At 42.1% G+C, this 24,532-nt stretch overlaps 1 protein-coding gene across 3 annotated transcripts in view; it reads right to left on the bottom strand.

Moving 5' to 3' along the window:
• PCDH15 (protocadherin related 15) overlaps positions 1 to 24,532 on the bottom strand; it is a 400,140-nt gene that overhangs the window by 165,649 nt on the left and 209,959 nt on the right. For all 3 annotated transcript variants that reach the window (XM_075717276.1, XM_075717274.1, XM_075717275.1), the window contains exons 13-15: positions 17,923 to 18,116; positions 11,145 to 11,277; positions 4,786 to 4,865 (exon numbers count right to left, since the gene is read on the bottom strand). In XM_075717276.1, the coding sequence (XP_075573391.1) occupies positions 4,786 to 4,865; positions 11,145 to 11,277; positions 17,923 to 18,116 (407 nt within the window). The remainder of the gene's footprint in view (positions 1 to 4,785; positions 4,866 to 11,144; positions 11,278 to 17,922; positions 18,117 to 24,532) is intronic.

Here is a 24,532-nt window from a genome sequence, read left to right on the forward strand (position 1 = left end):
AATACGGAGCTGACATGTCTTGTGCCAACAACAGGGCCTCAGTCCTGTCATGCTTCTTTGCATGGACTTGCCTTGGCCTGCTCAGAGGTTGGGTTTAGCTTTAAACAGCAATTATCTTACCAGCAGGTACCTGATACTAATGTTGGTTTAGTTTTTGCCTACTTTTCTACAATTTTGTAGTGTGATGATTTTTTTTTTTTTAACTAATAGGTAGCTGTAGCGTGGTTATGGTGCGGAGACCGATCTACGTACGGAGCAGTACAGGCATGGCCTCTAGTGCAGTGAAAGCTCAAGCACAGGATGACACCAGAGCCCCTGGGCTACAAACACCTCACCAGTGGCCTACTACTGATAAAGAAACACAACCTTAGGAGCTGCCCAAAACCAGTTTGGGGTCACAAACAGAACAATAAATGAGATTCCACATACGTAAAACATACCACATGCAGTTAGGTTCAGGTGTAAGATAGACTTGCACACAGATGGAGGGGAAAAGCATGGTACAGAGTGTGCCAACAAACAGAAAAATGACTCGAAATGGATCCTAGAGTGAGAATGAAACCATCAGCATCATACTCCTCCTCCCAAGGCAGGACTTCAGGTGCTGAAGACTCTGCATAGACCCCTGCTCCAGAGGAAATTACTGCTCTGAGGGCCCAAAGGGAAAGTGGAAGGGTAAAGCATAACACCAAAGCAAGGGACAGACCTTAGAAAGTTTGTGTATATATTTCCATTTGCTTTTCATATATATAGTAATATAAATATATGTAGTTATATATAGCTCTAATAAGAGGCAGCTATAAATATATATAGCTATATATCATTAAAATATGAGTATATATACACATATGTGATTATACATATATAAATGCTAAAACTATATATCCACATTAATTACCTTATACACATTTTTATTTACATATATACACCATTTCAGTCATTTGCATTAGTGTCATAACTGGACTACTAACAATCGTTTGATTAGACTATTAAGACTTTAATTAGACTAACAGTAAATTCTTAGCTTTGCACACATACATGGCCCACAAGAAGGCCATGAGTGGACCAGGGGTGGGATTTCCAGCAACCTATCCTGCAATTTGTGTGTGACAAATTAAGAACACCGCGTATCTCATTTTTGCTTCCAGTCTTGTGTATTGTCTCCTGCTAAGGAATGTTCAGCTGAGCTCTATTAATATTCTTGTTATATTACTAAAGACCGTTTAACTTTTTAAACTAAACTTTTTATAATTTATAAATAGCAGACATGGAAACAGTAGCGATGCTTCTGAGAAAGGCATTCACTTCCTTTGAGGGCTGCAGGAAAGTCAGATGTATAATTAACTGACACGAAATGCTAAACCATGCTCTGTATTTTAACAATTCTCTGATTTCCAGATGTTTCTGCAAATCAAATAGCTATCATAATAGATGATATATATTTTTCAGCATTTGTTCAAGATGCTGCAATAAAATATGAACAGAAGAATTTTTTAGGAAAAGAACAGTGAATAAAACATAAACCACTTATGTGGTAAAGTATTAATTCACAAAAAGAAAAATCCAAGTAGAGCTAAGAATAAAATATTGACAACAAATACTGCTTTACTAACACTGACCTTTAGCTGCATGTATCCATTTAAATTTCTCCAATACTTTTGCACTATCCTACCGCCTTTTTTTATCTCCTCCTTCCTACCGCTTGAACAATTGCAAGGTGCCGTCTCCATTTCAACAGATGAACACCATTCAAGAGACAGACTAATTTATAAAAACTCCCGTGTTTTACTCAAGGGTTCAGATGTACTCGCATTCACTTAATACCCCAGCTTTTTAATCATCACTTTCCCTGGGGAACATAAGGAGGTACCAAATGACTACAGATCATGCTCAGGTTGTGTTGGCAAAGAAGAAAGAACAAAACCATCTCACAATCCTCAGATTGAGGGTAAAATAGATCTAGTAGGTAGATGTAAAAACTGGTAATATTCAGTACTCATGCCGCCAGTTAGGGAATTACACAGGGATTAACTGATGTGCTCCAGGATGCAAGAAAATAATCCAGATGAGAAAAAGAAAGAGAAAGAATCACGTTCGTCGTCTCTACCTTGGCCTTAAAGTATCTAAAAATGTATTTATGCAACATTGAGATAAATTCCTGTAGCCTTAAGATGCCACTCACATTAACTGCATGCTTTGTTTAATATTAATCCTACTTTAATCTCCTATCAAGCCATGTCAGCATCTAGAAAAAAACGTGCAAAAGCCTGAAGAAAACTTTGCACAAACAATTTCCAAGAAAACAAATGCAAGGAGAGCAGGAAGGAGAAAACACTTCAAAGAGTTCTCCTTCTTACCAAGAGGCAGCAGATCAAAAAGCCAAACACAGGCCTGAGTTTGTGCCGAAACCCTCAGCGTGCCGTGACGCTCAGCACAGGCCGGGGGGTGCGAGGCTGGGGTGTGTGTATCGGGGGGTGTCAGCTGCCCGTGACGGGCCCCGGCGGCGGGCTGGGATGGAGGAGGGCTCCACGCCACGCCGGACAGGCCCTGGGAGGTGACACCTGCAACGGCTGCAACGCTGCCCGCGGACGCGCAGCGGGGTGCTGCGCCTGCAGCCTTCAGAGAGCACACCAGAGATTTCTTACTTGTTTTCAGACTGAATCCACAGCTGTGAATTCAACATGCCGCCTTTAACAGCTTGACATCTGGCTATCACCACTCCACACATCCAAAGCTGGACAATACAGGAGCCGCCTGGGATCTGACTTCTAGAATACCTTCAATGCCACGGGTTTGTCAGGCCAGAAGTTGCCGGAATTTGCACACGTTTTTTAAGCCTCTCTGGTACGGAGAGCTATCAGGATGTTTATGGTGTGATGTGAACAGTGCTGTGATAAGCATGAACTACACAAAACAGCTACCCCCTGAGTAACCCCCCTTTGGAGCATCTCTCATGTAGCCAGGCACGCTCCTGGGGGTGTTGGTCGACAGCGGCTGAACATGAGCCAGCAGTGTGCCCAGGTGGCCAAGAAGGCCAACAGCATCCTGGCTTGTGTCAGGAATAGTGTGGCCAGCAGGAGCAGGGAGGTGATTGTGTCCCTGTACTCAGCGCTGGTGAGGCCGCACCTGGAATACTGCATCCAGTTTTGGGCCCCTCAATACAAGAAAGACATTGGGGTGCTGGAGCGTGTCCAGAGAAGGGCAACGGAGCTGGGGAAGGGTCTGGAGCACAGGGCTGGTGGGGAGCGGGTGAGGGAGCTGGGGGTGTTCAGCCTGGAGAAGAGGAGGCTGAGGGGAGACCTTATCGCTCTCTACAACTACCTGAAAGGAGGGTGTAGTGAGGTGGGTGCTGGTCTCTTCTCCCAAGTAACAAGTGATAGGATGAGAAGAAATGGACTCAAGTGGTGTCAGGCGAGGTTTAGATTGGATATTAGGAAAAATTTCTTCATGGAAAGAGTGGTCAAGCACTGGAACAGGCTGCACAGAGAGGTGGGGGAGTCCCCATCCCTGGAAGCGTTCAAAAAACGGGCAGAGGTGGCACTTTGGGACATGGTTTAGTCTAGTCTACCCTTGATTGGTTTAGTGTGGACTTGGTAGTGTAGGTTAATGGTTGGACTGGATGATCTTAAAGGTCTTTTCCAACCTAAACAATTGTATGATTCCTCATTATTCAAGTTCTAAAGGTCACAGAGTAGGTCAGACTGAGATTCGCTATAAGGGGAGGATTGCTAGCATCGCTTGTGCAGAAACCCCCACAAATCTGTGCTGTGCTGCAGCTACAACTCCTAGCGCTCCCCCCCGAGCTGATGAACAAAGCGCACCTTCCCTGATCTGCACTGAAAACTCCAGCCCTAAGCAATGAATAAAATCAGCAGCCCAACTCCTGCTCTTGCCACCTCAAGGAAACAGTCTCCCCTTTCTAAGCCGTCCTTTTCCTTGCCTGACAAGTCTCTATTATCAGAGGGCCCATCAATCTTGGTGGATAGCCCCATCAGCATCTCTTGGGATCTTCAAGGCTTTTTTCATATTGTTTCATAAGTGATTTGATTTTCCATATACGAGAGATTTATCACAGCGCGTAACCTAGAGCTTACTCAGAATATACAGACCTGTTTCAGTACAGTCTCTCCCTCACACCGAATTAGAGTAATTTTTTGCAATTATACCCACACCATGAACAAGTAAGTCCCAGGTCACTTTTGTCCCATCATCTACCATGGGAAGTCAGCTCACCACCCTCCCTTCATCTGGCAAATTAAAAATATACTTTGGAGTGGAAATAACAGCTGCTTGGGTAAAATAAAGAAGGGAGTGGTGGGACTGGCAGAGACCTACCTGGTGCTTATAATTTCGTACCATACCTTCTCTTCCTAACTCTATTTAAGTTGGTATTCTATTTAAGGAAAAGAGATTTTAAAACAATACTCGAAAGACCTTCCACTACAGACTAAAATGCTCGAAGGCAGGAAACAAAAGCAAAAATTGTCCCTATCATTATTCAAGAGCTGACAAGTATAAGGTTTTTAATTAATCCGTGGTCACTCTTTTAAATAGAATGTTTCCACCTCAGCGAGTTTTACCTACTAGAGTGTTTAAAATAAATAAATAGCTCCCTGTGAGAAATTCCAGAGCGCAGTATCGTTCACCGAGCTTTCATTAATGTCTAAAAGCCAATCTAAGGAACAGCTGAATATGTCTGATTATAGGACTTTTCTTTTGCTCTCAGCCCACATATTCACTTGACTGAAAAGTTACAAGTCTATTTTCTAAGGGTTTTCCACTTACCTTTGAGAGAGATTAAAAACTTGTTGAGGATCTCCATTCTGAATGAGGTATCTTATAGGGTCACCCTCTCTATCAAAAGCCTTTAGGAAAAAAAGAGGATAAAATGAAGTCAGTTACAAAGCTTTCTTTTCTTTCCTTCAATTTATAAACTGGAAAATTAACCCCTGAAGTTCTATTAAAGTTATCCACAGGAATGACGCTAACCTCTCTATTTCTAAGGCAACAGTGGTAATTACAGATGGGCTACTTAAGGCTGTAGCACATCAGAATTCTTATTCTACAGAGAAACAACAATATCCTGAATACAGACCTTCAAATTACTGCTACACATAAATGCACAGCATCACCAGTATGAAATTCAGGCTTTATTGATTTACTTTTATTTTCATGCAGCTAGAGACTGATTAGACTGAACGTTTTGTCTCCTTTGTTCCTATTCTTCATTTCCACCTCTTATCCAGATTCTTCTTTCTGTTAGTTTACCAGAATCCCAATCTTTTTGCTGATGCTCCATTGAGCAGTGTAGGCATTGCAGCACTCGCCCTCCACCACAATTTGCTTTTGGGGAGATGAAGATCAGGACAAGACCTTCAAGACAGACTATTAACAGCACCAAAACAAGTATATTCCGCCTACTAGATGACAAAACAGCTTCTCAGAAGTTGACTAAACTACTTTTGAAATTAAGCTTCGGCTAATCTATTTCCAAAAACAGCTATGTAATTGTTAACTTTTTTTGTCAAGTGAACACACACCTTTTCCCCAAAAAGACTGTCAGGTGCTTTTCAGGGAAAAAATACCATCTACTGAACATCTCACAGTTACAACTATTTAGCATTTAAAATCTAAAGTGATTTAGCTTGTTATCGCAGGAAAAACAATGAAAACACTGCTATGAGAATTGCAAGAAGGCCAACCAACAAGTTCAAAGAAGGGCAGACAGGATTTCATAGGAGACAGGTCAAAATTAAAAAGAAGATAAGGAGAGAGTATTCTTGTGTTTCAACAGCCATCCTTTTTCTTATCTATTTTCCATAAGCATTTCCTGTAGACCACACTCAAGAACTGTGTATCCTTGGGCTGACCACCTAAAAAGCAGTTCTTCAGACAAAAAAAAAAAAGAAAACAAGAAAGAAGCAACCACCTCCCCAATATTAAGAACAGAAGCACAAACTATTCCAGTGTGCAGGCATAACAGGGAATCTAGTAAGATACCAACTTGCCTTAACCAAAGGAAGCATACAGAAAATAGTGGCTAAATCAGATGAAGGGGACCAGCATAAAGAAAAAGCAAGCACAACTGTATGGGGACAAAGGCAGAAAAAGTTGAGGCAAAACCGTAATAGAAACAGAAAAGAATACAAAGGATAATGAAGAAATGTTTAAATTACAGAGGAAACTTGAGGAGCGTGGTACCTCGCCACAGTATAAAAGCAGAAAGGATGACGCTGAGAAGGTCAAAGAGCCAACCCTTCTGGTGTTTCAGCTGCAGTCAAGCAACTAGCAAAATTAACCGTGGCAACAAAGGGGTAAAATCTCAGATGCGAATAGGGAAAGAATAAGGCAGAGAATACATACATAAATAGATCATCTTTAAATCATCTGCTGAAATTAAAGCCTGATGAAATTCATCCTAGTGTATAAAAACATGGGCTGAAGCAATCTCAAAGCCATTAGCAGTTTTCTTTGAAAACTCACAGAGGACAAACGTGCTGAAGGGCAAACACAAGGTACATCTTTCACAGAGGAATGAGCCAGGAAATCACAGACCAGACAGGCAGAGCTCAATTCCCAGAAAACCACAAACAATCAAATTATTGGTAAGTACCTGCGATGACAATACGGAGATGGATAACACAAAGCTAAATTTCTCAAGAACAAAGTATGTCGAAGCAATCTAATCTTCTCTTACAACGGGACAACAGGTCTTGTAAATAGGGAAAAAGCTGCGGATGTAATAACGCATCTTAGCCATAGGAAGGCTTTTCACGCTGCCTTATGTGACATTTTCACAAACAAGTTTAGACAACATGGTCTCCAAATGGAAGATGGGATTAAGCAAGAACAAATCTGATCATAAAAATTAAGGTCAGAAAGCAATGGATAGCATTTAGTATTGACTGAATTCTGCAAAGGCGTTTATATTTCTTCCAATACCGATCAATATTTTCATTAACAACATCAGTGACAGAACAGAAAATTTGTTTATAAAATCCATGGATGGCACCGAGTGACAGGAAGTGCCAGCACATTAGATGGTGCAAGTGGGATTCAGATGTTCTTATACTGAAGATATCAATGGTCAGTAAAGACAAGTGAAAAATTGTTAGCCAAGAATATGAAACTGTACAAACACTGGATGCCGAAAATCTGACTAGCTGGCATCTCTGAGGACTGTCACAGATACTAAATCACCAGAATCACATTGCCGCTTCTACCTTTAGTGGTCCTTTGTACTCTTTTTACCTTACCTGCAGGGGATCCTGTCCTCACTTCATATTTAAGGGTATCTCAGAGGTTTGTTTATGGTCTACATTCATTCGTAACAAGTCAGGAGACTTTCAAAAAGACAGAAAATAAAAGACTGGTTCTGGTTCATTCCATTTTCTCCTTATGTCCAAAGAAAATGTACCTTTCAATCAACATACTTAAAAAAACCAGGGGAAAGAGTTTATCATTGTTTTAAAAAAAAGTTGTAGACTTTTTCTGCTGTTTCTTTAAAACCAAGGAACAGCAAGTTATTATGTACGTAAGAAAAACACTGAAGACTTGCACATGAGAAAAGAGCAATCTATACCTAGTTTTCCACATCAGTTGTATACAGTGACTTCATAAATTGTACACAATGATTTCATGTTGCTTCCCTGTTCAGCACATAACTGGACTGTGATAACGGGCCTATTTGTTTTGCAGGCTCCCAGAAAAATTACACTATTTGCATATTTTAATTAATAAAGGCTGGCAGAACATGAAGCAAGAAATGCCTCCCAGGCATGCAATAAACTCTGAGGTTTATTTACAAATTAATACTGTGGAGATCATTTAATATTGCATTACTTAATCTCAAATGTTGTTAATTAAAACACCAGTCACAATCAACTGGGTACATTATAAAATAAATAATAGTATAAGAAAAAATATAACCTTCTATCATCTGCATGAAAAATTTTAATGTAAAAGGAGAAAGTAAATTTTATTTTTAGAACTTGTATTTTAAAGTCTAATAGGCAAATTTAAACCAGCTGCATTTGCACTGCTGTTGCCACTGCTGTTTTGCAGATCTTCAGATTTGCTAACTCTGGAATATTTAGAATAACTTGCTCACTCTTCCCCAGTTGTTGTAATCCTCATGCTGTATGCAACACTAACAAAAGATTATTAAGAGAGAGTCATAAAAGCATAACCTCTTAATGCTACTGCACCAACCACACATACCTTAAGTCTAGAGCACCCAATGTATTGATAAGACTACTTGTGAAAGAAAAAGTGTGAAAATTTACACATCAGAACACTTGTTAAATATTTGAGGTCTGGTAATATTCCCTATTACCTACAGAACACAGGCAATACCTTAAGCTATTGTTAAAAATTCCACAAAAACCCCCAAGATGACTAATTGGTAACTTTTTTTTTTTGTTGTTTGCCTGGAAAAGACAGCACAGGATTTTATAAGCTTAATACTCAGTTTATGAATGTTTAAAATGTCCTGGCTGATTTTACACAAGGAATAAAAAAAGATGAAGACAGAAATATACTCCACACAATAGAAGTCCTTTAATACAGATGGGCGTATTAATGCAGAATGAGGCAGCTGACCTAGCATTATAAAGACAACGCATCTTCATTTCAGGCCCAGGACCACCAGCCCTACAGGAGTTACAGTCTTTGACTAATCCCCTAGAGATGAAGCCAAACTTATTTGTGATTTAACAAGTATTTTTCATAAATTGTCTAGCTGAATTCAAGTCACGCATAGCATGCTGGTAATATAAGATACATCTACATTGCAGTAACAATAAGTAGAAAACAACATTTTCTATGCGTTTCCAAAGCTCTTAAAACTAACTGATGCATTTCACTCTTTCCCAAACACAGTAACTAGTCATTTCTGGGGATCTTGGGCGTGTAGCAGGAGAACAGCCATCTCCAGAGCACAAGTCTTACTCTAGAGAACAAGTCCTATGAGGAGCGGCTGAGGGAGCTGGGGGTGTTCAGCCTGGAGAAGAGGAGGCTGAGGGGAGACTTTATCGCTCTCTACAGCTGCCTGAAAGGAGGCTGTAGTGAGGTGGGTGTTGGTCTCTTCTCCCAAGTAACAAGCGATAGGACGAGAGGAAATGGGCTCAAGTTGCGCCAGGGGAGGTTTACACACTGGATATTAGGAAAAATTTCTTCATGGAATTCAAGGGTTGTCAAGCACTGGACCAGGCTGCCCGGGGAAGTGGTGGAGTCCCCATCCCTGGAGCTATTTAAAAGACGTGTGGATGTGGCACTCAGGGACGTGGTTTAGTGGTGGACTTGGCAGCGCTAGGCTAACGGTTGGACTCGATCTTAAAGGCCTTTTCCAACCTAAATGATTCTACGATCATTCTGTATCACCGAAGTGCTCACCAGCACCCTGCCTAGGGGGAGAGTTGCTGGCACGACCATTTTGCATCTCCCCTGCCCTGCCTGGCACAGGCTCCCTCTCCCAGATTTACTCAGTATACATTACCAAGGATCATTTGAAAAGGAAAACAAAATCTAGGTGAATCGTTTGGGGGTTAGTGAAACATTACAGCAGACAGATTATTCCAAGAATAAGGTTTGCTTTCTAACCACATTTAAATTGTGTAAAATCCTTATACTAAAACCTGCTAATAGTTTTTCTGCCCCCAAGGATGACCCAGACCTTCAGCCGTATATTCCAGCACCTGTCGGGTAAACACAAATGTTTCCGTTTCTCAGCACGCTCCTGGCTCCTGTTACTCTTCGGGGTTTCCAAAACCAAGCATCTCCCTACCGGTGAGGAGAAAGCTCCTGAACAGCATGGCTCATCAATTCTGAACTCACTGCAGGCGTTAAAGATGTGCCAGCAGTTAATTTTCAGCGCTGAGCTGAATGCATCATCCTCCCTCAGTGCAGGTGACTACATCAGCTTAACCATCCATAATCATCTTAATCTTTCATCAGCAAATGATTTTAATAGAAACGTACCCACTCACCTGCATCAGTGACTCAATTAGAGTTCCTTTATTTCACACACTTTGGTTTAAGATTATTTTTTTTCCCCGTGCATTTACTGAATGTGCCAAACACACAGAGCCACACACTTCAGCTGATAGGAACTGACCTAATTCCACTGAGTTCAACAGACTTCAATAGAGCAACACTGACTTAAAGCAGATAAGGCTATTGCTCTCTGTGGTTTCTGTTTAGCTCAGGTATCTCCAGTCTTCTTCCTTTGAACGGCTTTATGTGAAGTCTGAATAATGCTATCATGTTTACAGGAGAGAGAGAGCCACGCTCAAGAGTTCATGCTGTACTGAGTTTATTGCTTTAGACTTGAGGCCATAATTATTTCATAATCGTATTAAGTTCCTGATCCCCCAAAAACCCATCTAAAGAGTTGTAATTTATCTATTTTGCACAGCTGGCTTTCAAGACATGTGGACAGAACACAATGCAGCACAAACTCACGGAGCAGTAAATAAGCTAGGAGAAAGCTGATATATTAACCGCGCAGCAGCACACAGAGAAGCAACCTGGCTTTGCAAAGTGTGTCAGTGCAGCGTTATTTATAAGCGACACTGGAGCAAAGGGCTTTCACTGCTTCCGCTTGCAGAGCTGTATCGGGCAGTCAGTTAGCACAGGGACCTCTGCTTTTTGTTAGCCTCTTAGCAGCAGTTGTTACATGCACCAAGGGGAGTAAATATCTTCAGATGCTTTTCAAAAACGCCAGGCTAAACAGGGCTGAGTGCCAAAAATCTTGCTGAAATGCCATGTGAATGAGGTGCAGAAGGTCCTAAGCTCCTGCTGGCAAATGTATATATAGAGATTTATGTATATATAGAGATTTTAACATTAAGAAATCACAGGCCTCTCAGGTTTCGAGCCATTCATGAAGTTTTTTTCTCATATACTTCAGTCCCATATGCAGCCTACAGTACCTTTTAGCACGTTTAGCACAAAAACAAAGTTACAGAAATATCCGAGTAAGCTCTTTTCCTACATGGTCCATGTAAAAGGGGCTATTTATTACAATTAAATAATTTTCAACCCCTACAAATTGTCCTTTCCCCCTGTATGCGAGGACTGCATTCTGCATGGCATGGACACAAACAGAAGGAATGTGGTAAAGGCTTACAGGGAAGCATCTGTACCTGCAGGTTTAACAAAACGGCTCCGATTCTCATGGCCTCGCTGACTTCAAGGCTGTACATCAGCTGGGGAAAGCGGGGAGGGCTCTGGTTGTTGGGCGGAAGGACCTCAATGTAAACAGTAGTAATAGAGCTCCTGCAATGCAAGGGGAGAGAAAAAAAAAGTCGTCAAAGCCAGTCAAAATCAATAAACCAACAAACACAGGGCAACCAACCCTGTCGCTTTTACACACTGTGTGTTCTCTAGCTCTAACCACCTCCCTTTGCTCCTTTAAAAGCTTCAGGACATATTTTTCATTCTGCATCAAAAATAAAGCAGGATGGCACATTAAGAGAAGAAAAGCTAAATAATTTCTTTCCAAGGAGCCCAAGTGTTCTTTGAAAAACAAAACAAGATATCAGTGCACACACCGCGTAAAAAGACAACTCATAATCCCCTAGTGACACTGTGGCCTCTAGAAGAGGATGACAAATTCTGAGATGGTAACTGCTGCTGCCAAGCACAATATCCACCCCTGGAGCGTCCCTGCTGTCATTCGGTTTGATACCTTTCTTTGCAAGAGAGAAAATAGAAAATGTTCATGGAGAAAATAATGCTGGAAGAAGACTGGTGTACACAACTCTATAATAGGCTGCATCAATACTGTGGTTCACACAGAAAAACCCAAGCCCGCTTCAGTCTAGTGAGCCACGGCAATACAGGAGGCTGCAGGACCCACCGAGGAAACCTGGCAAACCCTCCGACTAACCCAAATACCCAGCAAAAAGCGTTCCCGTTTGCAAGTTGAAAGCTCTTCTGGAAACACTGACACCCACCACAGACCCTGCTGTACATGTATTTGCTATTCCACTGCTCCAAAATTAGAAAGGTGGCCAAGAGTTTCCCTGAAGCTGAAACAGATTTAAAATTTGGCATGAAGCGACCTTTCTCTTGCGTCTTTGCTCAGTTATCCCGTCTGCTGCCTTCTCCTGAATGTTAAATCTGTACCTCTGCCCTAGAACAAAGTCCTGAGGAGACTGCAGGTGCAGATTTCCTCCCCATGAGCCCTTTGACAAAGCTGGTAAATCTCAAGCTGAAGGAATGAAACTGCTTCAGGACAAAGGGAGACATCCCAAATTTTGGGGTGGGGAGAGGGGGGAGAAGAAAAAATGCACACCCACAATGAGCTTCTTGCAGGGCTGGCAAACTCCGAGAATTTTTAAAGACTCCTACCAGAAATTGCCAGATACATTTTAGTAAAAACAGCTTCTGTGTTAACGGACAGAGTTCATTAAATACCAAAACATGTCACTGATCAATAGTTTTAATTAGCTGCACAGGATTCTGACTACGTTGACAGTCACGGCTGTGTTACAGATGCTTCCCACTGCCCTTTTGATAACTCCACGGTTTGATAACTCCAGGTTTGATAACTCCACGCCACCGATCGGAGCTGGGCAGACCATCGCTGCAACACCTTGAACAGACAGCTACGTTTTAGGGGCTGCATCAGGCAGCGGCTCCGACCACGTTCCGAGATAACGAACCATGAACGCCTCCATCTGGAAAGACAAGTCCCACCTGTAGGTAACTGCTGCAGAAGGAGCTCCGTCCCTAGGAGCACCTCCACACACGCAGCCCGCACCCCACGAGGAAGGGATTAAACCCAGCCCGGTGCACCCCACCTTTCACAGCTCAGCCACACATTTTGGCCAGCTTGGAGCTGCTTCGCTGCTGCCTGCTCCGAACAGGAGACAGGTGGGCTCTCCAGTTGTATTGCACGGGGTGCCCGTGCCCAGAGGCTGGCAGCCGAGGGGGCTGTGTGAGGAGAGGCTGGTGCTGACCCAGGGTGGGCACGGCGGGTTCCAGCCGAGAGCCCCTCAGCCCCAACGGCGGTGCCTCAGGGAGACGGATTTAAGAAAGGGGAAAAACACTAAACAGGAGAAAAAAGAGGGGGAAAAAAGTGTGAGGAACAGCCCTGAGAGCACCAAGGAGGAGAGGAGGAGGAGCTCCAGGCTCAGAGCAGAGACTCCCCTGCAACCTCGGTGGGGCAGGGAAAGGCGTGGGGAGGAAGGAACAGCAGAGCGGGGCTGTTACGGACTGACCGCAACCCCCGTTCCCCAGCCCTGCGCCGCTCACAGGTAGAGGAGTTGGGAATAAAGGAGTGAAGCTGAGCCTGGGAAAAAAGGGGAGTTGGTGGAAGTTGTTGTTTTACTTTTGGTCTTCATTTCGCACCATCTAAACCCATTTTAATAGGCAGGAAGTTAAATTAATTTTCCCCAAGTTGAGTCTGTTTTGCCTGTGACGGTAATTGGTAAGTGACCTCCCTGTCTTTATCTCAGCCCACAAGCTTTCTCACTTTATTTTTTCCCCCATCCTGTTGAGGAGGGGGAGTGAGAGAGCAGCTGGGAGGGTATCTAGCAGCAGGCTAAGGTCAACCCACCACCTATATACTAACAATATATACATGTTGACTCTAATGAGCCTAAAAATGTTCAACCATGCTAACCATGAAAGGGTGGTCAAGAATTGGAACAGGCTGCCCAGAGAGGTGGTGGAGTCCCCATCCCTGGAAGTGTTCAAAAAACGGGTAGACGTGGCACTTCGGGACATGGTTTAGTCTAGTCTAGCCTTGATTGGCTTAGAGTAGACTTGGTAGTGTAGGTTAATGGTTGGACTGGATGATCTTAAAGGTCTTTTCCAACCTAAACGATTCTATGATTCTATGATTCTATGTCACGACAGCCTAGCAAACATCCATCCGTGCCCCAGAACGCTGGCTACCAGCTAGTCCAGGGCAATCCCGAGCTTCCCAAGGACAGCGATGCTGTGGATGCTGCCTTGCCACAGCCGTGTCTCTCCGGAGCAAGTGCTGGATTCGCATCCATCTACAAATACAGGAGATGAGGATCTTACTGCTTTGAATAGAATAGCCAGGTCCTTAGTTGATTTAATCAAATTTTAAACAAGTGCAAAACTTGCAGTGAAACGCATCAGTGAATGACAGGGCCTTCCCATCTGTCATATCCTTGGACATTTAAAGGAGATGAATTTGCAGATTACTGACTCAATGGAGATAAACAAAACCAGCGCAATCAGGGGGAGATGGACAATTACGACTGGAGTCAATCATTCAGCGCAGATTGCCTCCTTATAAACTACAGTCAGTTTCCTGTCTTCTGGTCTGTTTTAAAATACTCCCTCATATCCCACTAATCTTTCTGAATTGATGTTCCACACTTACATTGTTGGAGTAAAATACCATCACCAAATGCTCAACAACAGACACGATGAATTAGCGGACAAAATATCACTTGAGCACCGAGGCTGCTGTCTGTGTATGATATACACATCCAGATAGTTGCGGTTTAGTATGCATTTTTCTTCCACTGCTGAGTATTTAATAAAAATATATTGTTCTGTATAATTTTTTCCCTGATCCTGCTAAATCTTAATAATAGCCAAGCTGATTTATTGTTTATCAAGCTTTAAAAAATAAAATAATAATAATAAAAAAATCTGTTCACCACAATAGTGAGCAAATTTTCTTTGAATCTTTAAGGTAAGATCACAAAAGTAAAGCACTAGTAGTCTGCAAACTCAAAGCACTGTAATATTCAATAGCTACTTTTTTTCATTTCCAATCCATTTTTAATGAGCGCTTTGCAATTTTAACCCATTCATTTTATGTGTGTTGTATACAGCCCATTTAAGTGGCTGGCAAAATCTACTTTGGCATGGGAGAGGAAAGGAGACAGAGCTGAGCCTTGCAATAACTGCAGCTGGTGTGCTAACACTGCAGGGACAGGTGAATACACCCAGAACAGAGCTCAGGAACTGAGTAGTGCTCACAAACTCACACACGCATGAAAATACGGCTTTGGCGCTTCTCCAGCTAAATGCCAATGCAAGGAAAGCATGGTCAACAACTCACTGAGATCGCATCCCTGTCTCTGCTTCAACTCTGTGTGTTTTCCACATACAACTCTATTACAAAATGTGTAATAAATATAGTTGTATATATGTGGACCAACATATCTTTGGCCAAACAATCTCTGCATATGCAAGTCAAAGAGAAAGTGTACTTTTCCGCTATGTATTTCAATAATCTCATGATCAAGTTCTTTCTAGAGTGGATTTGTTCTGGCAAATCGTTGTTATCACCAAGTGGAATGCTTCCACTGTGCAGGAATCTGAGGCCAATGCTGAAAAGGCTGAAGGTGTGAAATGAAATAGTTTGATTTTACGAATGCTCTTCTCATTTTTTTCAATAATAGAAACTGCTAATCAATATACGCCTAACTGTAAGTTCAGTTCTAAAGGGCTAAACGTCATCTTTAAACTTTTACACTTTGTAAAAACTTAAATATACTTAAAGTACATAAGTGTACCTCAATATACCTCAGTAACTTACATGAGTGATTCTTGCTACAGACAGAAACTTTAATAATACTCAGCAAAATACCGTCTTATGCACAGACACCCGCCAAGAATTTAACGCGTCATCCTACACAAAAAAGCTACGCAGAATGCATTTCAATTTAAATTTGTGCTCACAAAGGCTACAGAGCTACAGTTCCTGAGCTGGGTTTAGTAGTTTGGTCTTGCTTTGTGCATAAGCAAGGGGATAACTGAAACCCAGCCAGTTTACACATGACTACAGTTAGCCTGGCACGTCCTACAGCAGAACCCAGATTTGAGAAAAAGCACTTAATATTTAAAATGACATCAAAATCCTTTATTTCTTTATTTTACAGGGCAGACAGCTTCCTGCCTGCACAGATATGTAATGGCTGGCTAGACCTAGCCCATTCCTAGAAGTCTCAAATACTGGTTACTGCCTCCACCAAGGCACCGTGAACCACCTAACACAACATGACAACTTTGCATTAGAAGGACCAAGAAGTCCACGCAACCCCAACTGCGAGGTACTAACCGCCTCACAGCCAGAAGGAAGGAGGTGCAAAAAGACAGTTTTAAAGACCTCGGAGCTGTAGCTCACATGAGCTTCCCCCAGCTCTTCTCTGCATAAAATGATAGGAGGCTGCTTCAAGCACCACCAGCTCATTTCTCATTTTCCAGCCTTACAGAAAGAACATCAGGAAGGCAGTGAAATCTTTCTCCAAATGTCCCTTTACCAGGCAGTAAGAGTTGTCCACTTCCTTTCTCCATGGCACCTCACTGAAGCTCCAGTGGCCCTCCCCCTGATTTTTTTTTTAACCTTCACAGACACAGAAAAAACAGCTCTGGGCCTCAAATACACCTCAGGTCAAGGCCAGGCTGGCCCCGGGGCCACCCACCCCAGCTAAGGGAATACTGCCTAGGATGGAGTGGTTTTTTGAGCGCACATTAAAAGCTATGAAGCAAATTACATGCTGCAATTCCATAAAAGGGGAGACAAGCAGAAACGACAAGAAAGGAGAGCTTTTCCACTTTTGAAGATTATTGCAATAAAGACATTTTCAGAGGAGGAAGCACATGCTCCCAACATACATCATCAGAAGTATATATTTTTAGACAATATAAAGATTTCTCAAACACAAAAGGAGCTGATAGCAATCAAAGCTGTATTGTAGGGGCTACTGTTGTTGGGGCCACGCGGCTGGATTCTGAAGCTCTCTGAAGTGGCATTATTGATTTTTCTCCTCCGCTTTAATACTATGCTAGTACTACACAACAGTAAGTGCATAATAGTCCACAATCTTCTCCTCAGCACTACTAACAGCCTACTATCAGCTACCCTAAGAGAGGGCTTAGCAAGAAAGCAAGCAACAGAAGGAAAGGAGAAGAAAATTCAACCGGAAGACTGTGTTACCAGATATTAGTTTTATGAACAATCTAACAATCTGAATACTTCAGTGATTGTAAAATGTAATTATAAAGTATGCGCAGAACAGTATGAGCTGCTTTCTTGGAGACGTGATAGAAGCAGCAGGTCCTGAAGAAAAGCCAGCGACTGAAATTCCACTTTTGTGTTATCTTTCCTTCTTACATTCCCCATTTGAGGGAAAGAGAAAAGGTTGTGGCAGATTTAAATGCTGGAAACTACTGTTCGTCTCTATCATCCTCTTTGGACAATGAGGGTGTCCCATCATCAATACCAGGCCCAGAATATGAGAGCCCCCCTACACCTAGCCCATGCACCTTGTGCACCCCCCCTACACCTTCATGAAAGCAGAACTCGATCTCTTTTTTGGGAGCGTCCTATTCTATCCATACCGAATTTGCAAGACCGCTCTTCTCCATCAGCCGGTGGAGAACAGAAATAATTCTGCCGGTGAGAATTTAGATCCTAGCGGGAGCGCTGCTCACCATTGGGATAGCCTGTCAGGTATGTCCACAGCATGCCAAGTCTGGATGACCTTGCACACCCTGTACCTGGCAAGAAGGTCTCCAGCTCAGCAACCAGACTATTCCTGATCCTTTCTGCATCACAGCAAGCTGCATTCTGAACCAAAAGCACCTCCCTTCTCACTTGCTTTCTTCGTTACATCCCTTCACTTCAATTTCTCGTAACAAATGGGCATGCACAATGACAGCACAACATGTGAACTTTTAAATAATAAACCATTACAAGCAAATGAAATAACAAAAACTGTGTACTGTAAGGAAAATATAGGTAAGAAACAAAAAGTGAAAGACTTCTAATATGACACGTTTCCAAAATGTGATCCTTACACCAAGCAGAACACATTGAATCGTATTCCATCCAGTATGGCGTTATGGACATAAGGGTGTGCCAGACTTCTTACGCACTGCTAAGCACTGATTAAAAATTAGTTTCATTATAAGATGATTTACCTTCTCTGCGCAGGAGGAGCACTATCAGATGCTTTGACAGTGAGAGCATAGGATCGCCCCACTGACAGCACAACTCCTGGAGCAATGGTGATAAGGCCTGTTCGGTCATTGATGATGAAGTCTCCCTGATCCCCAGCCAAAATTTCATATACTATCTGTCCATTGGGTCCCTCGTCCGCATCTACAGCAGTGAGCTGCAATTCAAAACCAGAATGTCAGCACGCACGGTTCAGTGTTGTAGTTTAATAGTTTTTTATAAGGCAATTCGGTAGGGGTAGAGGAAGCAGAGATAAGGGAAAACTTGAACACCTGTAACATATGCCGTAATTTCTAATTTCTGTACAACCAGGATACAATTTAAATGAAAGATAACAAGTGGAAAAACATCATGAAGCAGAGAAAAACTGCTTACCTAAGATTGCAAGCAAATTATTTTAAGATACGAATTAAGAAAACTAATTAAGACCAAATTTACTCTCTGTGGATTGGAATTTAGAACACTTCCTATAAAAGGGGGGGTAGGGAAACACTTACTGCATTGCAAATCTAAAAATTTATTTATTTAATATTTAATTCTGTATTTAATTACTGAAAGTCCCCATCTTTCTCTATGCTCTTCAAAGTGACAGCCTTGTTACTGCCAGAAATTCTAATATCCAGGTCTTGCATTACAAGCCCTCGTTGCGTGGAACTGGAGAACAATGTTGGCATTACTCACGTGTGCACGTATCGTAAAGGAAGCCGAGCGGAAGGGAAATGGCAGCTGTTCCCATACGGATACACATGCAGGAGGCACCACCACGCATATCGCCAACGCGCAAGGCCCATTTCACGTGGCAACGTGACACCACCTACCTGAAAGGCCGTGCTTGTGGGGGCCATCTCAGAGCTGAGCTGTGCGATAAATGCAACTGAGCACGTACTTCTGCACTTCGTTGCCCCTACGCCGTTTCCCTACTGGGACTGTGGTTACTCTCGCATGCAGCATTTCTTCTATATAATTGCGCAGTTTTGATTCTCAGCATGAGAAAAATCTAAGGTCTAATATTTTAGACCCAAATTATAATGATGAATGTTGAGTTCGTTACCAATGAAATTAGGGGGTTCTTATCTTGCCCATGGGAAAGGCAACGGGTTTATTCCACTTCTGTAGCGTGCCATGCTAAATCAAACATTTACACACAGGGCCAGAAAATACAGCTCAGTAATCATATTTGTTTGCTTTTAGCCAAGTGTCAAGTACCAATGACCCTGACTGCCATGCCATAGAGCAAATAACTAGCAAGCGGAGATTTCAAATCAGACCCCTGCCATAACACAGTCAGAAATACGTATCCACTCTTCAGTCACACCCAGTGACAGCCCCATGCCCTCGGTAAGCCCGTTCACCTCTCTTCTTCCTTTACACATGTATAGAATAACACAAGTTATTCTACACACTACATATAATCACACAGCAAATTGCTCACAGTGCCTATCATTTGACCTGTATTACTACGATTAAAATTGCATCTTAATTATCACCGTACTCAGGAAACAAAAAGATGACCAGCATTCTGTTACGTTTAGGGTTGAGTCACCAAAGTACCACCAAACTACGCCAGTACTTCTGGACTTTGTAAGGTGAATTTCTTCTTCCTGCAGGGGTTAGTTTGCTGATACACACACTGGTTTCTCAGTTGGCTCTTAATTTTCTATGACTATATATTACCTCAAACAGCGCATGGGGTGACATAAAGCTCTACGAGCAGTACTTGAACTTCTAGGAGGCCACAGCCGCAGCAGGCAGCAGCAGCGCTGCCTGAGCACCCAGCTGCCCAGTACCAACAGCAGTGGAGTGGAAATGACAGGGAACGATAGCACAACGGGCTCCTGCTGCTCCCAGCTGCAGCCGAGCAGTTCGAGGTGGGAAATGGCACCAGCAGGTACAGCAGCAGAGCCCCCCTGGGATGTACAAAACAACAAGAAATCCCAGCCTCAGAAATGATTCCCTGCAGGGCTCCTAAAGTGAGAATGAAAAATAAAAAGAATAGACATGTAGCTTTTTGAAAGGTCTCAGCTGGCCTATCTGCTTTGGCTTTCTTGACACAAACAAACAAAAGGTCATGCCAGTGGGCAGCACTGCACGTAGGATTGCAAGTCCAGGATTTAAGGGTACCACATGATGACACGAAAAACCTTAGCGATGACTGTGAAGCCAACGGCAGGATCAACAGACATTATCTCAGCCAGGGCCAGGCAACACAGCGGGCTAAATGTCTGCCTGCCAGACACCCTCTTCTCATCCCTGTGACACTCTCGAAGTTGACAGCAGTGCAGACAGGTGGAGGAACTCATTCAAGTCTCTGCTACATTAGGATATAATGTAATCTATTAATTAATATAGCATCAGGCTCAACCTTCAGCAGGTCACAGCCTCTCAGAGCACTGCCTACAGCTTTCAAACCACCTTTGCCCAAGGATAGCTAGAGAATTGGAAGAGTAGAAACTAAACCTTGCAACTAGAACAAGAAGGGAGATGAATAATAAAACCCAAAGCTGTAATATTCAAGGTAATCACATTTGCATACAACATTAAACACCAAGGGGAGCATGTGAAAAATTCAGGCATCTAGCTGCTCTAAAGGATAATCTCAATGCGCACAAGGTCAGTGAAATTTCATATGAAAAGTCAAAAACTTGCTCAAAACCAAAAACTACTCCCACAGTAGCTTAAACACAGAATAAAGTCATTGAAATGCTAACAGGTAAGTAATTCAGGTGTATTAACGGAAGCGGGGTTTACCTTCTTTGTTAGGAGTGCAAGCTATTACTGCTGTTGGGGACTGAGCTACTTTATGGAAGACCAACCATTTTTAACATGGAACAGGTTGTACGCACTATTTATCAACTGAAAAGCATGTTAGTTAAGTTACTTTTCTCCTCAAGTAATCAGTGCTCTGCTTCTTTCACACGTAGCACAGCCATCCAAAGCAAATTTCCAACACAGAAATATTTAACTTGATCTAAATTATTTTCTTTGAATTTCTTTGTCATAGATGCTTCCCTCCAACAATGCAAACTGATCGCTGTTGGACTAGGATGAGCAAATCTTCTTAATTCATCCTCCTGTAGTATTTTGAGACATACACAGGATAAACACTTGAAATACCTTTAAAAAGAAAAACAAAAACCACAAACCAGAAATCATCTCCTCTTAGAAGTTTAAAACACAAATTAATATTCATGTGTTATTTTTGGAGAACAAATCTCACTCTATGTTTTCTTTTGAAATTCTGAAAAAGTCACTCTACGAAGACTGCGCTTTTGGAACGTGTTTTGCACTCCCTCCATATGCTGTCTTAACATACCAATGTATTAACTTGCAATGGTCAGAGTTAACACACCAAAAACTCAGCATAGAAAACAGACTTTCTGCACCCCTTTTAGGGTTCAGAGCTTCAAACCCTCTCGAACTCCACTTCTTTAATCACCCGTCCTATAGCTTTTATACACAACTGCCTGCGTTCATTAACCTCACAAAGAGCGGCTATCAAACTAAGTGGCATAGTTAAGAAAAGTGCTGTAATAACCTTCTCTACTGAACTTCAAAAGTAATGCACACAAAAAGATAAATAAAGGCTTTATGCAAAATACAAGGTCCTCAGTATTTAACAACAGGATTTGGAACAAGGCCAGTTTTTACTGTGACGACATGAAAAAGGAAATTAATTGACTACACAAGTACATAGATTAATAAGGTTAATTAAACTTACAAATACTGAATGCTTGAAAAGATAAGTGATTTGAATAATGTTTTGGGGGCAAACCCAGGAATCAAACCCAGAATTAAACAGAATTAAAGTTTAACAGCTGCCATACTATATGGTTATACACATTCCATCTCCAGCTGTCCCAGACCGATAGAGCTTCATACTTAACAAGATTTGAGAAACATGGTCTAAACTATACAGAAAGAAGTACAAACCAAGATTTATTTTACTTTCTTAAGAAACCTTTTGCATCCAGCAGTATTGGCTTCATTACATTAATATTTAATGTACTGAAAGTTTTAGAAAATAGGCGCATATTCTACAGCAGCAAGAAGTGGTTTTCTTGGAAGGAAAAGGAGATTTCCCACGATGGCCCTACGGCTCACAAAGACACGTTCTTGGTCACTATATAAGCTCTGTTCAGACTCACTTTACACTTGGAGAAAATGAGACTTCAACATTTGACCTGCAACCTTTCCGCAGCAACGCTTTTAGGGGCCTTGCCCTGAACAGATAAAGCGATTACCAACCCTTCCAGTAGCCCTACATTTGTCAAGAAATTAAATGTTCAGCACAGTTGATCTGACTCGTACTGACCTAATGTGAATCCCGCAGAAACCGTGAGTCACGCCGCTTCGCCTGCCGACAGCTGTCCTCGAAACGAGCGTTCCAGTCAAGCGAGTGCAAGGCTCCAGAGCCACATTCAGTACACATTTATGTTGTATCACAGTGCTGAGGCAACAGCACAGTTACTCTCCGGAGCGGCACACCAGTGAAAAACGCCGGGCTGCCAGAACATAGATGGCAGCTGCACAGCCTCCTCATCCTTCTAGGGCTCAGCCGTACAGCTCGGCCGTTAGTTGCAATAGGAAAAGCAGTAATGAGTTTCTGGGCGTCAGGGGTGGACAGGATTGTGATGGAGATATTCCTAAACCTGAGCTAACAAAGTGTAACACTAATGTAGAGTAGGTCAAAACACTTTTGCAGTATCTTCCTTCAGACGTTTCATTTCATATCCATTATATTTTTACTTGAGTATGTAGCGTTATTTACTGAGAAATGCAAACATAACCTAGTTTTGTTTTCTGCTAATAATGTTTACTTTGTAGTTGGAAATTAATATGCTGATGGGACTGAAGGCAAAGGGTTGCAAATAGCCACAGAAATAAAACCTTAAGTGTGGTTTGGAGAAAACTTTTACAAAGATTTCCTCTAAATTGTTCTGTGGCTTTATAGCAAGGTGCATGTTTAAGACCCGTAAACCATGAGCGTATGCCAAGCTGCAAATACCCAACCACGTCTTTAACACATAATTTAGTATGTGTCCATACGTAGGGATGGCTTGAGTCACATGTCTGTATGTGACATTTCATTCTCTAATGAAAAGAAACTGTTTAAAAGAGACAAAGTGATCCAGCACTGAGAAGCCACATTTGAGGTAAAGGCAAAACAGTCCCAGAGGAGGCATTTATTTAACGGTTCTAAATAAAATTTGTCCCCTGTACAACTGAAAGTACTGTTACTTCTCGAGACTAATTCTACTGCGAGCAAGAGGTTAGTGATAGAAACTTTACTGCCTGCTGTTTTACCATGTTTTATCTTTTTGCTTTCATTTTTGACCTTCAGCACGATGGCCGTTTATGCCGCGACGTGTGAAGTTAAGTGCTCTGCGTAACCAGGATCTGGGGCAGGACCTCCAAATTAACTGGTGATCTTAGGCAGAATTCTTTCAGCTCGCCCAAGGTGAACAGGTAATGCACTAATCCACTGCGTAGCTTATTTTCCATTTTTGATCATGGAGTTATTTAATTGTTCTTTTAAGAGAGCCCTTGAACAGGGGTCATACCTCCGCAACAGGAAATGAGGTAGAAATTAAGATACACAGATAAACTAAACCAGGTTATTTTGGTTTCATAAATTTAAGTCAGAGTAAGAACAGCATATAATTCTTAAGGCCAGTTCAGGAGTTTTTCTGTAAAGAGAACATACACAAAAGCTCTTCATGGGCCAAGGAAGTCTTCGACCTTCAGGCAAATTTACGCAAAGATTTAGGTGGATAATGGTTTTTGCCATCCTCTGTCCCCTCTCAGCGCTCTCATCTTCTTGCTCAATATTCTCTGTGCCCTGCATAGTTTGTGCTGTATACAGAAATGAGAGATGTCTAAACAAACAGAGTGGATTTAAATTACTGATGTGAAATACTATTGCATTACGGCTGCATACTCCAACCATCAATGCGTAACTAGTTTAAATATCTGAATCACAGGAAGAAAGTACTAATAGAAAAGGGGAAAACAGGACAGCAAAATTATAACAAAATAAAAAAGATGGAATTAAGTACTTTAATAGGTTTAATATTAATGAGTCTTTCTAGTGATAATTATTATTTACCACATGTTTAGCTGTTCTAAATGACAGATTTCTCAGTCAGCTATTGTCTTTCTCAGGGAGCACAATAAAATACCTATAAAAGCAGAAGGAAAAATCAGGTAAGAAATTCTCAAGCTGAAAGGCACAGAATATACAGACATTTAAAGTTAACTGAGAAAATACTCTCCTCAACCAAGGCCTCAAACAATCTCACAAGCACTCAAAGAGTAGAGAACTGAAGCAAAAACTTCCCAAACCAATTCTGTTTTCAGCACCCCAATGGTACTGCCGTCGCCCCTGCCCAAGAAGTCAGGGAGCGGAGATTTCACACTCCGCTCTGTATGCTCAGGAAGTGGAGGGAGGTCATTCCTATGAAGCAGACAAGCTCCTCTATCGTGATACCCACCGACTTTCTGGAAAATACACAAGCAGCCGTGCAAAGCTGCAGCCAACATGTACAACTGGAAGGCAAAAGGCAGATTACCCAC

This window comes from Pelecanus crispus, chromosome 10 (genome assembly GCF_030463565.1).
Source record: "Pelecanus crispus isolate bPelCri1 chromosome 10, bPelCri1.pri, whole genome shotgun sequence".
In the NCBI taxonomy this organism is placed as follows: Eukaryota; Metazoa; Chordata; class Aves; order Pelecaniformes; family Pelecanidae; genus Pelecanus; species Pelecanus crispus.